At 29.7% G+C, this 15,477-nt stretch overlaps 1 protein-coding gene across 1 annotated transcript; it reads left to right on the top strand.

The window, feature by feature from the left end:
* Positions 1 to 7,786: 7,786 nt before the first annotated feature.
* LOC129873382 (protein LOW PHOTOSYNTHETIC EFFICIENCY 1, chloroplastic-like) lies at positions 7,787 to 11,002 on the top strand. The gene has a single exon (XM_055948465.1). The coding sequence runs from the start codon at positions 8,154 to 8,156 to the stop codon at positions 10,380 to 10,382; it is 2,229 nt and encodes a 742-aa protein (XP_055804440.1). The 5' UTR covers positions 7,787 to 8,153; the 3' UTR covers positions 10,383 to 11,002.
* Positions 11,003 to 15,477: the final 4,475 nt, after the last annotated feature.

Raw genomic sequence — 15,477 nt, forward strand, 5'->3', positions numbered from 1 at the left:
GGGATAAAGGAAGTGGAGGAATTGGATAGTTATATATAGGATCAATGGGGGGCCCATATGGAGACAAATAGCAAATTGAGAAAGACATAAAAGCAGCCAAGAGTTACAACATGCTTAACAATAATTTATCAATAGTTCGCTATCATAGCTAACGACAAAGATATGTGGACCTTAAAAACTTACTCCCTTTATTATATTTAAGAATGTAAAAATAGTTTTTGAATGCCGATATGATATGAATTTTGATTTTTTAGAGAAATGCGATTAAATCAGGAATGAATGAAAAAAAAAGAAGATAAACAAAGTAAATGAAATAATAAATAGTAGAAAAACGAAGAATAAGATATTATACATGAATTTTAAATAATACAACTCTCTCTATGTCCCTAGATATAAGTGTCACTTTAGCTTATGATTTCATCTTTCATTAAGAAAAATAATAAATACAAAAGATAATTTCTTAAATTATTCCTATTTATAAGATATTTTTTTGACAATTGAGCACTATTAAAAAAATAAGTTCTTTATTATAAGGGCATACTTGAAAATAATCTCGTACTATTTTTGTCTTGAATTTTTTAGGCGACACTTATTATGGGATAATTTTTTTTTCTTTCTAAATTGATACTTATTTTGGGACATAGGCACTACTAAATAAGGAGAAGATGAGGCTAGTCCAACCCCTGCCTCTTCCACATAACAATATGACAACACTCGATTACATACTACTCTTCTATCCTAATTCTTGACCTCCGTATTTTTTTTAGTTAGGTCATGTCCTAAGTAACGTTGAAGATGCATCATGTCCTCAGTAAGATGAAAATGGATCATGTTTTGTCTAATCATCTCTCTCCAATTCTTTTTTGACCTATCTTTACCTCATATAAAATCTGCTATTGTCAACTTCTCACACTCTCTACTGATGAATTTGTACACTTCCTATTTACATGTGCAAATCATCTCAATTTTATTTGCCTCGATCATTTCAGATTTAACGGAGACCACTTTCATCTTGTTATGTATAACCTCGTCTCTAATGCTAACTCTTTTATAATATGCTAATTACACATCTATTTGGATATCATCATATCTCAACTTCTTTTATTTTCTGAATGTGTGCATTTTTTATTGATCAGGATCAAGATAAAAAGAACAAAAAATATTATTATTCATATTTTTAGACAACTTAAAAAGTAAAACACACATATACAAATGGAAAACTAAGTTATATCAGTTAACTCTTGTTAAATCATACTGAAGTATATATTGGATAAATATATCTTTTAATTTTGCGATTCAAAATCAAACTCCTCCGTCAACTTTGAACAATAATCAAACTTTCCCCCTCTTCTCTTCCACTTTAAAAAGAAAGTTGAGGATTCAAAATGATTTTAACGTTCTCGCTAAAATATCTGAATTTACTGAATTGAAAAAAATATTATACTAATTTTTAATTTCAAAAATATCACATGACTTTAAAAAATTGTCTCACCTCATTTTTTAACCCTTTAGACCCAATCAGATGAAAAAAATGCCAATTCCTCTTCCATTTAGTCATAAAATGGATTTGGATAGAATTTGAATAAAAATGAAATGAACTTTTTTTTAATTGGGTCGAATTTGGGTGGGTAAAAAAAATGAATTAGTTAATTTTGTTAAATCCATGTGATATTTTATGAAATTTAAAAATTAATTTTGTATTTTTTTAATTCGATCTATTAACAAAAAGGGAAAATATATTTATTTTTTAAATTTAAAGTTAAAGAGGTATATTTACTCTTTTTTCCTAATATAAATATTAAATGTGATGAATAAATTCTTTAGGATCATAGGTGAGTTATAGAATGGTAGGGGCGCCTGGTATATTTGCTGATTTTGGGGCACATGGGTGGGTGGCAGCTTCTGCTTCATTACCGGTCCTACTTTACTCTTAATGACCAATATAAAATAAATCCAGTCGGTGGGTCTTTTTTCTCTAAATAAAAAATTACTTCTAAGACTAGTTAAATGATCAATGCTTTTAATTAACTTCTCCAAAAACATACGTTTTTGCTTGAGGGATTAGCTTATTTCATTTTCACCTTAGGTATAAATATTCTTCGTCCTATAATAATTCTGATATTATTATAGACAGTTTATATATTTTTTGGTATAACTAAAACGACAAATCAAATAACTCCTACTGTTTTAAGTTGTTGCTTGGGAAGGAGATAAACGTAATGGAGTTACATTTAATGTTGACCTTATCTCAACCGCATTACCTTCTTACCCATTTTGCAGGAAATATGCAGATCAATTTATAGTCAAAATTGAGAAAAATTAGTTTCCCTAGCCGTCGAAGGACGTGGTGGGATGGATGATGTGGTTATTTTTTCGAGTTTTGAATATAAAAAAGAATATGTTATCTTTGAATGGTCTTTATTTGATACATATTTAAATTAATTAAATTTAAATATAAATATTCAATATAAAAAAAAGATTCCCTTTAAAGTATATAAAGTTTCCGTGTTCTTAAAACTTGAAGGAATATAATCTAATTAAACAATCCACTTATAGTTGCATCCAGGTGGGAAATTGGAGTTGGGTCTAGCTTTAGATTGCTGAAGATTTAAGACAGAAAAGATTATTTAATTAAATTTTCAAATGAAATATATACTTAATTGACTAGGAAACAGCTTAATTAACACCTTTACTTACTTTGTCATGTAAATTAATCATTTCCCCAATAAGTTCTTCAAGTTTAATAGGAGAGGGATAAGAGTTCAGGGGTTATGATTGAGTGCCTTTTAATAATAACAATAATAATAAATTGAAATGCCTTTAATTTGGTCTATAAAATTTAATTTGGGGAAAATTCGGTGGTTACCAAAGGTATCTTCCCATGTGGCTGAAGAAAAGCTACAAACGACAAAATGCATACAAAGCTTTGATTTATTTTCTTCTCTAATTAATCAGTTCCTTCCCCAACCACCATCACATTTCTTTTCTTTTATTATAAAGTTCCTTTTATTATATACATAGAAGAATCATTTTCAAAGGAATAAAAAAACAAGTTTTACAGTTAGTTGATGGGGCCAGCTCTCCAACATATGGGTATAAGTTTTATAATCAAAGCAACTTCATTATTTTCGTGAACTTATCAGCCGATTATCCTTTCGAAAGTTTCCTAGAAACCAATTAACTTTGAGTTAATTAATTGAATAATAATGTCTTTCATTGACAGATAATTATATTTTTAATTATTTGTATCAATCTAATGCGAGCTTAGCTGATAAATACTTTTTCCGTCCCATATTAAATTAATGAGAATTTTACTAAAAATATTCGTCTCATAGTACTTGATCACTTACTAAATTAAAATAGAATTAATTAAATTTTTTCTATTTTACTCCTATAATTAATATGGCCTTTTGAATGTAAACAATTCCTAATACTAGCTATTTGTATACTCTATATATATTGCATTGATATAAACAAAAGGCAAAATGATAAAGTCTTCCAATATATTAATGATTTCTTAATCACCATATAAAGTTAAAAATATCCAATTAATATGGCACGGAAGGAGTAATTCATAGTTTTTATTACGATCGACGTGCAAAATGACACTTACAAGGGTATATGCATCTTATACATATTTTGAGCACGTAATTTTAAATATTGAATCTTTTGATCGCTTTAATCTCGTGCAATATACTTTTGTGCGTAAAATATTTTCTATACTAACAAGCTAATTAATGTGCTCACTTTCCAACCCATATTAACAAATATTAATTGGAATTACCCATAATTCGAATTAGCTAAGAGATAACAGTGTCTTCATAGTGCGTGACAATTGCTTAAAAAGCAACACTCAAGATAATTTTATATAATTCTATTAAAAAGGATGGAATAGGTGGAAAAAGAGAAATTGAAAAACAAATAAAAACAAAACCCAGTAAATATGTTAGGAGTGGAGTGGAGAGCTTCCACATGTTCGTTTGGAATATGCATGAAATTAAATTAAATGAAAATAAAATAGTATCATATAACAAGAAAACATTTGAATCGGTTTTTGGGAAAATTCATAGGACCCATAATCTCATGTCTGAAAAAGGAAGGTTTGTTGTCGGCCCATTCATTTTCTTTGGTTTGGATTTTACAACGAAAAGTATGTTGGATCAATAATGCATCCTTCAATTTGTTTTCTTTAATCTTATTATACACGTCAAGAAAGAAATGATTTGAGGATTCTATTCATAATAGATATTATGGTTCTCGATCAACAAAAAAAATTGTGCTACTCCTTCATATTCAAATTCTGAATAGAACACTTCAAAGAATTTTCGATATAAATTAAAATTTTAGTCAGATTTTAATACGTATACTATGCGACAAACAAAAAAGAAGATGATGGTTCCTGATAGCCTTCTCCAACAAGCAGCATCAATAAAATCTTATTTGTCTTGTATTTGCGTGTTACATGAATGGCAATTTTTTGTTCCTTTGTGCCACCAATTATTGCAAAATGGAAATCGATGATCTAATTAATTAGACACAACTTTTAAGTGATTTGATATGATATAACCACACAATTAATCAACTAAATATAATTTAGAGATTCTCCATGTTCGCCTGATTTTAATCTATGATATATAGTTAATGATTAATTAAATAACAAATTTGGTAAAAGAAATTAAAGGACGAAATTTTTTAAAACGGCAAAGTTTGCTCAATTATCACTATCCTACTTAGGCGTTTAGGTCAAAGTCTTAATGTTAAAACATGTGTTTAATTAATTTATTTTCGTACATATTTATTGTAAATTCACATAAGTGATAAGAAATAAATCTTTGATCTCACTCAATTTTAAAAATTAATAAACAAAATAAAATTCCTCGCCACAACTTAAGTGAGAATTTTGACATTGAGATCTTTAGCTCTTATTAGTCATGTTGTTATCTTTTCTTGAGATTGCTGACGATGATAGTTGTACAATGGAAGTGCATCATGATGACGATGGTAATTGTACATTGGAGTTTCAAGGTGATGAGTGATGACAGTAATTATGTAGCGGCAAAGAGTGATATTTTTAATAATTTTGAGTTTGAGAATTTGTAAAGAATCTGAATTAATCAAATTATTCCGAACAAATAATAGTGATATTTTTTTAAATAAAAAATGTAGTAGTTAATTAGATGAGATATGAACTATTTGTTATTCCTCCTATATTAAGGTTAGCACACCAAAAATAATAAATATGAAAAATAAAAAATAGTATCCGAGTCCACAAAATTCACCGTGTGTCCTTAAGGAATTTAATCCCCTTATTGTACCCGAGGTTAAAGATTATTTCCTCCCAAGATAAAACGGATAAACTATTAAAGAAGTAGCGGTACCTCAAACTTCAATAATTTCAGCAAACTCAAAAGTCAGCAACAAAATCACACAAAGACTCAACTTTATTTATAAGAAAATATATGCAGAAGAGGGAGAATTTAATGTTTTAAAAATGAGAGAAAAATCCTCTATTTATTGACAACAAAAGATAGTGTGAACAATTACTTATAGTGACTTATCGGAAAAGTCAGAACCTTTCACAAAAGTCGCAACTCTTCAAAAAAGTCACAACATTTTGATGAAAAGTCACAACCTTTTGGAACGGTCACAACCTTTTATAAAGATCACAATCTTTCATTTCCTATTCACACATTTAAAACCCAACACTATTTACCATGACTACGAATGGAATATAAAAAAAGATTCAGATTTTAGGTCAGCCCTATAACTAACAAACCTAATCAATTTTAGTAAGTGGCAAATGTTGAAAATGCGTAATTCAATCTAACGAACTTAACAACCGTTAGGAATCGTGAAGTGAGATGGATGAACACGAGCAAATTTAAAATTTAAATAATGAATCCGATAAAATTCATTAATTCAATTATCTTGACCACAACTAATAAAGCAAGTTGTACTTTTTAAAATTCAAAATTCTGAATTCCAAATTTTGAAATGGAAGAGCATGCAAGCTAGACCATAAGCCTAGGATATTTAGATGAGATGAGATTTATTAGATATGATTCATTTTTCCACGCCTCCCAAAATATTTTTATATTTTCAGATTCGTTCGTTGGCCAAATCCAAAGCAAACTATTTTCAGTGAGTGCATGGGGCATTGATTCAACCTATTCATCATTTAAAAATTAGACATTCCTTTCTTGTTCTACAGTTGGCCTATGATATATTTTTTTTTTTGGTAGTATACTATAGAACTTAAAACATGTGGAGATCCAAGAATAAAATCCCTTCAAGATTTTGGCGAGCTACGTCAAAATTAGTCATGCTAGCTGTAAATTAGGCTGAATCTTGATCAATTAATGTTAGATTAATTGGTGACGATGTAAGTGAAGATTAATTAAGAATATAAAACTATAGAAGAGTTTAAAGTATATATAAAAAATACTTTTGTAATGAGATTGGATATACACATCTAAAAGTTCAAACTCCATCACAATATGATTGAGTGGCACATAAAGGGATCAAAGTTTTGGAACTACAACACATCATGCTAGAGTTTTAATTGTAAATGTTTCAATCCGTAAGACACTATGCTCGAGTATTTTCGTGTTCTAGCTCAGAGTATTTTTTTGGGTCCAAATTTTAATTGTCACGTTAACAAGTGACTATTTTTCAATTACAAATCAAAGGACCGCTAAATATTAAAAAAAATAGCTCAGAAACAGACCATCTTACACCATTTTTACCGCCTCAAAATCTAATTATTTTTTTAATTATATAAGCCGATAGATATATAATACATGTATATGTTATGAATGTTGGATAGAGACAGCAAATATTTTTGGCCGAATCGCTAACTGTGTAAATTTGTAGATCGAGGCTTCTATAAAGGATCATTTGCACTTTTTATCTTGGTTTGTGTTGGTTTTTAATTTTTGCCCTCATAACAAATTAATTTTTTTGCATTTTGTAGACGTGGTTCGGTTATTCCTATTTGTCACTATCTATTGGTTGCATAAGTTTATATTTTCATATCATAATCTTCCACAAGTATGCGCGGACATTTACGCTCCACTAGATATAAGTTCGATTACTAAATAACAAAAATTAAAATTAACTCATTTGAATTTTTAAGAGCAAAAATTAAAAACTGACTCATTTGAAGGGCAAAACATACAATTTTATAGATGAATTTTTAAAAATAGCAAAGAATTGAAATGTAATTAGGCTCCTTAGCTATAGTTTTTCTAATTACGTTAAATAGCTATAGTTTCAATTGCTATGTCAATTTTCGTTTGTATATCTCGGTGCATTCTACAAAATTGGGCTTTCAAAGAGATTATATATACAAATACAAATTTGCTTTAGTAATTTGTATATGAGCATCCAATAATTTGTATCTGAGCCTCGAAATATACAAATACAAAAGAAAATACGAATTTGCTTTAGAGATCTATATATGAGCCCCTAAATTTACTTTCAGATTTGTACATGAGACTTTAAATTTGTATAATAGCAAATTTCATTATACTATACGTGATTCGTAATTATGTAAATCTATAACTACATTAAATAATAAACTAATAATGTTTGTAAATTCGCGTAATTTTTCTAATTTTATATGCCAGAATTGATATGTGGCCCAATACAATGAACCAAACTTGTAGGTATGGATCATTTGAGCCCAAATTACTCTTAACTAGTTCAACGAGTTTCAAACCAAACTAATTTCAGCCCAGTGGGTCTGTTAAGTTTAAACTCCTTAAGACACTGGTGTCCCAAAATGTCAGCATAATTTTCTCAGCCTCAGAATTACTTGTACACCTCACTAACTTGCACTTCACAGCTAATTGAATGGCTACCAGAAATCATCAGCAATGGTCCAAAACCAAATTTCCAAAATCAGTAAAGACCCAATTCTGAATTCCTATCAAGTTCAATTTTTTTGCAATAATTTCTTCTTCAAGGTAATGTTCTTTTGATTCTTGACGTATTATTGAACACTTGAAGATTATAATGAGTAATTGCTCCTCTGTTTTATCTTTGAAAAATCAAGAATCTTGTGGGGTTATTCAATCATCAATGTTTAGTTAAAATCTGAATTTTGGGTGTTTCCCCCCCCCCCCATCCGTTGCTAAGTTTCTCTGAACAAAATGCCTTATCTAAATGTATGGTCTTCAAGAACAAACTGCCTTATCTCTGAACAAGAGTTGGCTTCATCTTCTAGTTCAGTTTTTACATGGAGGAGAAATGAAAGTCGGGTTCTTGCATACTCTGATCATGTATCCACAACTCTTAGGTATACAAGCAACAAGCCTAAGTTTAGAAATCAAGATTTTTGTTTGAGAACAGAATTCTTTCCTTTTCGCTGCCGAAAGAAGGATTCTTTTGGCCCATCTTTTGCTTTGACACAGGCCTCTGAAGAGAAAGCTATTGATTGTGATGTAAGAAAACAAAATTCACAATCTTTCACTAGAGGGGAAGGTGGGGTTGAGGGTTTCGATTGTGTTCAATTGGAGGAAAAGGGGGACTTAACTCACAATGCTGAGTATGATGATGATGGTGATGTTGGAAGTGAGGAGGAAGAGGCAGGGAGAGTTAAAGGCGAGAAGGTGGATGTTCGAGCTCTGGCACGGAGCTTGCACTTTGTCAAAACTGCAGATGAGGTAGATGAAATTCTTAAGGATAAGGTTGAATTGCCCCTTCAAGTTTACTCATCTATGATTAGAGGTTTTGGTAAAGATAAGAAGCTGAATTCTGCTATAGCACTTGTTGAGTGGTTAAGGAGGAGGAACAAGGATAATATTGGCTCTATTAGCTTAAATGTGTTCATTTATAACAGTCTTTTAGGCGCCATAAAGGAGGCGGGGAAGTATGATTTTGTTGATAAAGTCATGGACGATATGATCTCAGAAGGAGTGCAGCCTAATGTTGTGACGTACAATACTTTAATGAGAATTTATATAGAACAAGGTCGGGAACTTGAAGCTCTCAATCTTTTCAGACGGATGCCAAAGAAGGGACTCTCTCCTAGTCCTGCATCCTATTCCACTGCCTTGTTTGCTTATCGGAGACTTGAAGATGGATTTGGTGCTATAACTTTCTTTGTCGAGACAAGAGAGAAATATCAAAATGGTGAAATTGGAAATATTGAGGAAGAAAACTGGGAGTATGAATTTGCCAAGCTTGAGAATTACATAATTCGAATTTGCTACCAGGTGATGCGGCAGTGGCTGGTAAAGGGTGAAAACGCAAACACCAATGTTCTGAAACTACTAACGGATATGGATAAGGCTAGGCTCCAACTAAGTCGTGCAGAATATGAACGCCTAGTGTGGGCATGTACCCGTGAAGAACATCATGTTGTAGCAAAAGAACTGTATAATAGGATAAGAGAGATAGATACAGAGATTAGCTTATCCGTCTGCAACCATATTATTTGGTTGATGGGTAAGGCGAAAAAATGGTGGGCAGCTCTTGAAATTTATGAGGATTTGTTGGATAAGGGACCAAAACCAAACAACATGTCATATGAACTGATAGTTTCTCATTTTAACATACTTCTGAGTGCAGCCAGAAAAAGAGGTATTTGGCGATGGGGTGTTAGGTTGCTGAATAAAATGGAAGAGAAGGGGCTAAAACCCAGCAGCAGGGAATGGAATGCCGTGCTTGTTGCCTGTTCCAAGGCTTCAGAAACATCTGCTGCAGTGCAGATATTTAGGAGAATGGTAGAGAAAGGTGAAAAACCAACAGTTATCTCCTATGGAGCATTGCTCAGTGCTCTAGAGAAAGGTAAGCTCTATGATGAAGCCCTTCAGGTATGGAAACATATGATCAAAATGGGCATCGAGCCAAATTTGTATGCCTATACTATTATGGCATCAATTTACACTGCTCAAGGGAAATTTAACATAGTTGATTCTATCATCAAGGAGATGGTTTCCACTGGAGTTGAGCCTACAGTTGTTACATTCAATGCTATTATCAGTGGATGTGCTCGGAATGGTATGGGAAGTGTTGCATACGAGTGGTTTCAGCGTATGAAAACTCAAAACATAACCCCCAATGAGGTTAGCTATGAAATGCTAATTGAGGCTCTCGGGAATGATGGCAAGCCGAGGCTAGCATATGAGTTGTATGTGAGGGCTCTAACTGAAGGCCTGAGTCTTTCTACAAAGGCTTATGATGCAGTCCTCTTGTCTACACAGGCATATGGTGCGACTATTGATCTCAGCATTCTTGGCCCCCGTCCACCAGAAAAAAGGAAAAGAGTGGAAATCAGGAAAAGCTTGTCAGAATTCTGTAATATAGCTGATGTTCCTAGAAGAAGCAGGCCCTTTGACAGGGAAGAAATTTTTACTGCTCAGACAAAAGGAACATGATAGCCCAACTTTAATTTATATTGCTTGTGCGTGTAGATCTACTTCTGAAAACCCAACTCAAAGGTATACAACTCAGTGTTTATATGTTGTGCTGCTTTCAACAAAGAGTATATTCTTCCTTTTGTTTGTAAGATAACTCTGATTGACTTTAGATGCAAAATGAGGCCTCTTCCATTTACCGTTTACCTCTTAGAAATTTCCTGGTTTGAAGCATATTCGCCTTTTATCTGGCCATGTCCATATATCAACCTCTCCATTGTAATGTAATGCCTGCCTCTATTTCAATTATCTCAGAGAAGGGCCCAAAATGTTACCTAAAGAAAGAAGCTGGATGTCTGGAAAGTATCCGCCAATATTAATTGTTTCCTTTTGTACTCTGAAAGTTGAAACTTTTAGAGTCCTTTTGAGTTGTTTCCATAGAATTGCAGCCTGACAGGAAGCATATTATATTCTTCTAGTACAACCACCAAAAAGCTTATTAGAATCAATTCCTTGCGTAGCTTCTTCAGTTGACAAATGTTTGATGTAGGTATTTATTGAAGATAAAGTGAATGTGTGATGAAGGTAATAGAATAAAAAGAGATCCCCCGCTGGACATGAAGGTAATAAGTGTTTGGCGATCAGGTTGATCTGAACATAATTATTATTAATGTTTCATACTACAATTGATCACAAAATTTTATTAATAATAATATTGTCGATATATAATTTCATTTCATTTAACATAAGTTTTAAATAAGATAAAAACTTTTTTCATCATAAAGTTTTGATCTTTTGCATTACATTTATAATAACGAAAGGAGCGAATTTCTGAAAAAAGATTGCTTTTGTAGGTTGGAATGCTTTCTAAAGTATAGAACTCATTAAAATGAAAATACTTTCTACTAAGTTTTTTTTTTCTATTCTCAATGCTCGTCGTAAACATTAAAATTATATTGAATTTAAATTCGTAAATTAATTTGGACTATATTAAATTCAAGAAAATAGTCCAAATGATGTGGCAATCCAAGTCAAATAAATGATCCACTAAAAGCACATCATGTGTCAAAGTTATGTGGTAATCCAAGTCAAATTAAATGAGTCATTAGAATTATGCTATGTGCCAAAATTATGTGGCAATCCAAGTCGAATTAAATAAGCCACTAAAATCATGTCACGTGTCGAAGTTATGTGGCAATCTAAGTTAAATTAAATGAGTCACTAGAATAATGTTATGTGTATATGTGACATGTTTTGACCAATCAAATTAAAACTCTTCACCAAAGAAATTTGATTGGTCAGTTCAAACCAACCAATCAAATCATACCCTCATACCACTCCCTACAACTATAAATAGGGGTCTTTATTATTCTTAGAGGTTTTTTTTTTGCAAGAATAAGAAGCAAGAAGAGAGTTCGTGGATCAAAGACCGCAAATTCTCTACAAAGCTACAAAGTTCAAGTAATCAAATTTAAGTTCAAGTTCATGATCAAGAACGAAGACAAATATAAAAAAAGTTCGAGATCAAGTTACTTGTTCATATTTATTACTCGTCATAATCGTACAAGTGTTCGTGACGAATAATTCAAATCCAAATTTGAAGACGAAGATTCAATATCAAGCTGTTCAAGCCCTTGATTCTAACTCAAATTCAAGCCCAACATATTTTATATTATTTGAAGAATTAGAGGATTATCATAGAGATTGTAATATGCACTACATTTTGAAATCAAATATTACACTTTCTTACTCCAATTTTCTGATCTTGATAATTTATTTTTTTCGGCTCAAAAATTTATTGTTTACACTCGTATATATCAAAATAAAGACTCAAATTCAAATATTTAATTAAAGATACATAAATTTTATTCATTCGCCACAATTCTAGATGGTTCTTTGGATGTGCCTTTTTCTTTTGTAACTCGAGAAAAAAAAATCACTTTTATTATAATTGTATTATTTACGTTTTAATGAGTAATTGTATATCAAGGACCACAATATTATGTGCATACAAATTTGTCTGATATTCTGTCTTAGATACACCTTTCGTCCCATATTAATTAATAGTATATTAGCTGTCTATTTTATTAAATTAAAAATTATTAATAATTTTTTTATATTATCTTTATGATTATTTTTTAAAAAAACGGATATATTCTCATACATTATTGGGGAGCAGATGACAAGTAAGTTAACATTTCAGAAAAACAAGTTGTCTAGGCATCATTACACATGGCCATGGCGGCTGGCGCTATTAATATAAAAATATACCCTTATCACTAGCAGATTTTTTTGTCATGTTTTTACCTAAAACATGAATATGACTAAAAATTTTTATATAAAAAAGATGCTACTTGTTCATAGTAATAATTATAAATTTCTCTTAACATTGATGATAAGTTGAAAGACTTTTTATTCAAAATTTTATTAATTAGAAGCAAGTTAGTAAAAATATGTATTATTTTCTGGTTTTTAGTAATGAGTAGTTTCTTAAATGATGTATTTAAAGCTAACAATATCATTTATTTTTAAAAGGATTATTGAATTTTTAGAGCTGACAATTCTAGATATTTAATAAGTTTTTCTTTCTCCATTTCAATTATAATGACATTTTTTTCCGGAATGTTTCTGATACTATTTCATTTTATAAATTGTTTTCACAAACTTAAAAATACAAATTCGTTTAATAATTTAAATATTAAATTTTGGAACGGACTCCTCCAGTGGACTCTATTGTACTGAGTCCATGCATCATGCAAGTCCATGCATCATGCAAGTCTACATTAATGGAATTATTAGGATATGACATATTCATTAATAAAATATATTTAAGAATAAAAATAAAAGACTATTTTTCTCTATTTCTCTTTAAATTATTTTCTTGGAAAATGTAAAGCAGTTAAAACCTTATTAAAAGAAAGGATAAATATGGATAAAAGTTTTGATAACTTTTTTTAAACTTTGAAAAATTTATTTATTTTGAACTACGAAAAAAATCTCAACAATTTACTTAATATGAATTAGAGGGCATATTATATTTCGACGTCTAATATCTAGCCCTTTTAAACTATTATTATTATTATTATTATTATTATTATTATTATTATTATTATTATTATTATTATAACAATTCAATACTGAAGATTTTTGGACAAACTGACAATTCTAGATACTCTAATAATTTCTTCTTTCTCCATATATGGCAATTTTTTGAACAAATTGACAATTCTAGATACTTTAATAATTTCTTCTTTCTCCATATATGGCAAAAAAAAATCCCGGAACTCTGATACTATTTCATTTTATAAAATGTTTTCACAAACATATAAATACAAATTCATTGAATAATTTAAATATTAAACTTTGATACTATAATGTTATAAAACTTCCAACAATCACTATAATTTCTTGTCAGTGTTACAGTATCATTACTGTTAATATATAGTAATATCAGTATAGATCTGAATCGTTTGACAACCAACACCCCCATCATTAATCAAGCATTTGCTTCATTAAGTATTTTTTTTTTAGTGAATTGAAGTCTTATGTGTTTCACCAAACAAAAAGTATTGTCGTATTGAGAAATCAAGAGTTTTCTTGTGGTTTTTGAACACTAAAACAATCTAAAATATTTTATAGTATGTTTAACCTAGTTTTTTGAGCGCTAAAACTATTTTTTTTAGTACATCTAAACCAAAAGATTCCTTGTGTTTTTTGACAATTTAAACTATTTTATACTCCTTTTATTTCACGTTAACTGAAATTTTAGAGGTTTTTTTTATTGTTTAAAGTAGTTGAATTATTCAAAATTTAAGATAAATATTTGAATTTTTTTTAATATTTATTCTTTCCATTAATGAAGTTTTGTAATTTTCTAGAAGTTAAACTATACTATTTACAAAGTCATACTCCAATAAAAGACTCTCTGTATTTATGATTTTATATTTAATCTTTTTTATCAGGTTGATTAAACAAAAAGATAATAAAAAAAAATATGATTCAAATTTTATCCTTAAATATTTTTCTTAATATGTATGCATTATCTTAAAAATTCAACTAATAGTATGTTTGGTCAAGTTTCTTGCACACTAAAAATATTTTTTTTCTTAATGCATTTTTTTCTTAGATGTCCAAAAATATTTTTCTAAAAATGTATTATCGGCCAACAAGATAATGTGCTACTGAAAATTGTCTCAATCTCAAATCACAAAACTCCAGTACTGTAACTTTCAGCAAAGCTGGAAATATTATCCGTTTTATATTTTATTATATTAAAAGAAAAAAAAAGATATAAAGGAATATAGAGAAAATGACCAAAATGGTCCTTAATGTAGGGTTAATCTTTTATTTTAATCCTTAATATATTTCACTTGATTGAAATAGTGTTTAATGGATAACAAATATTATAACAAATATGTTTCTTTTGATCCTTAGTATATTTCACTTGATTGAAATAATCTTTAATGTATAACAAAAGGTATTCATTTTAGTCATTTACCCTAAATCTAACAGATTTTATCCCCCCAAAAATGTGAAATTTAGTTGTGCACCATACGTGGCTTAAAAAATCCTCTATTATTGTCTTCTTTGTTAGTTTCAAATAAAAAATTCATGAAATCTAATATCATTGTCTCTATTTTTTTAAACAAAATTTACTATTTTTTTTGGCTTAAAACATGAATTTTTATCAGGTTAGTGGAATAATGTTTTAGGAATGAGAAAATGGTAAATTTTGCTGGAGAAAATGATATTAAATTTTATGGAGTTCTTTCTTTGGAGCTAACAAAGAAGACAACAATGGTGAATTTTGTTAGCCACGTCGGTTTCATAATTAAATTTAACATTTTTTTTATATAAATCTATTAGGTTTAGGATAAAAGATCAAAATGAACACCTTTTGTAATACATTAAGAATCATTTTAAGCGAGTAAAATATATTAAGGACCAAAATAAATATCTTTGTTATACGAATTATTTTAATTAAATGAAATACATTAAGGATCAAAATAAAACATTATTCATACATTAAGGGCTATTTTGGTCATTTTCTCAAGGAATCTATATAATTGAAAAGGTGTCCTTTGCTTCCAAACACTGTCAACTTTTTTTTTTAAAT

Source organism: Solanum dulcamara, chromosome 11, assembly GCF_947179165.1.
Source record: "Solanum dulcamara chromosome 11, daSolDulc1.2, whole genome shotgun sequence".
Classification (NCBI taxonomy): Eukaryota; Viridiplantae; Streptophyta; class Magnoliopsida; order Solanales; family Solanaceae; genus Solanum; species Solanum dulcamara.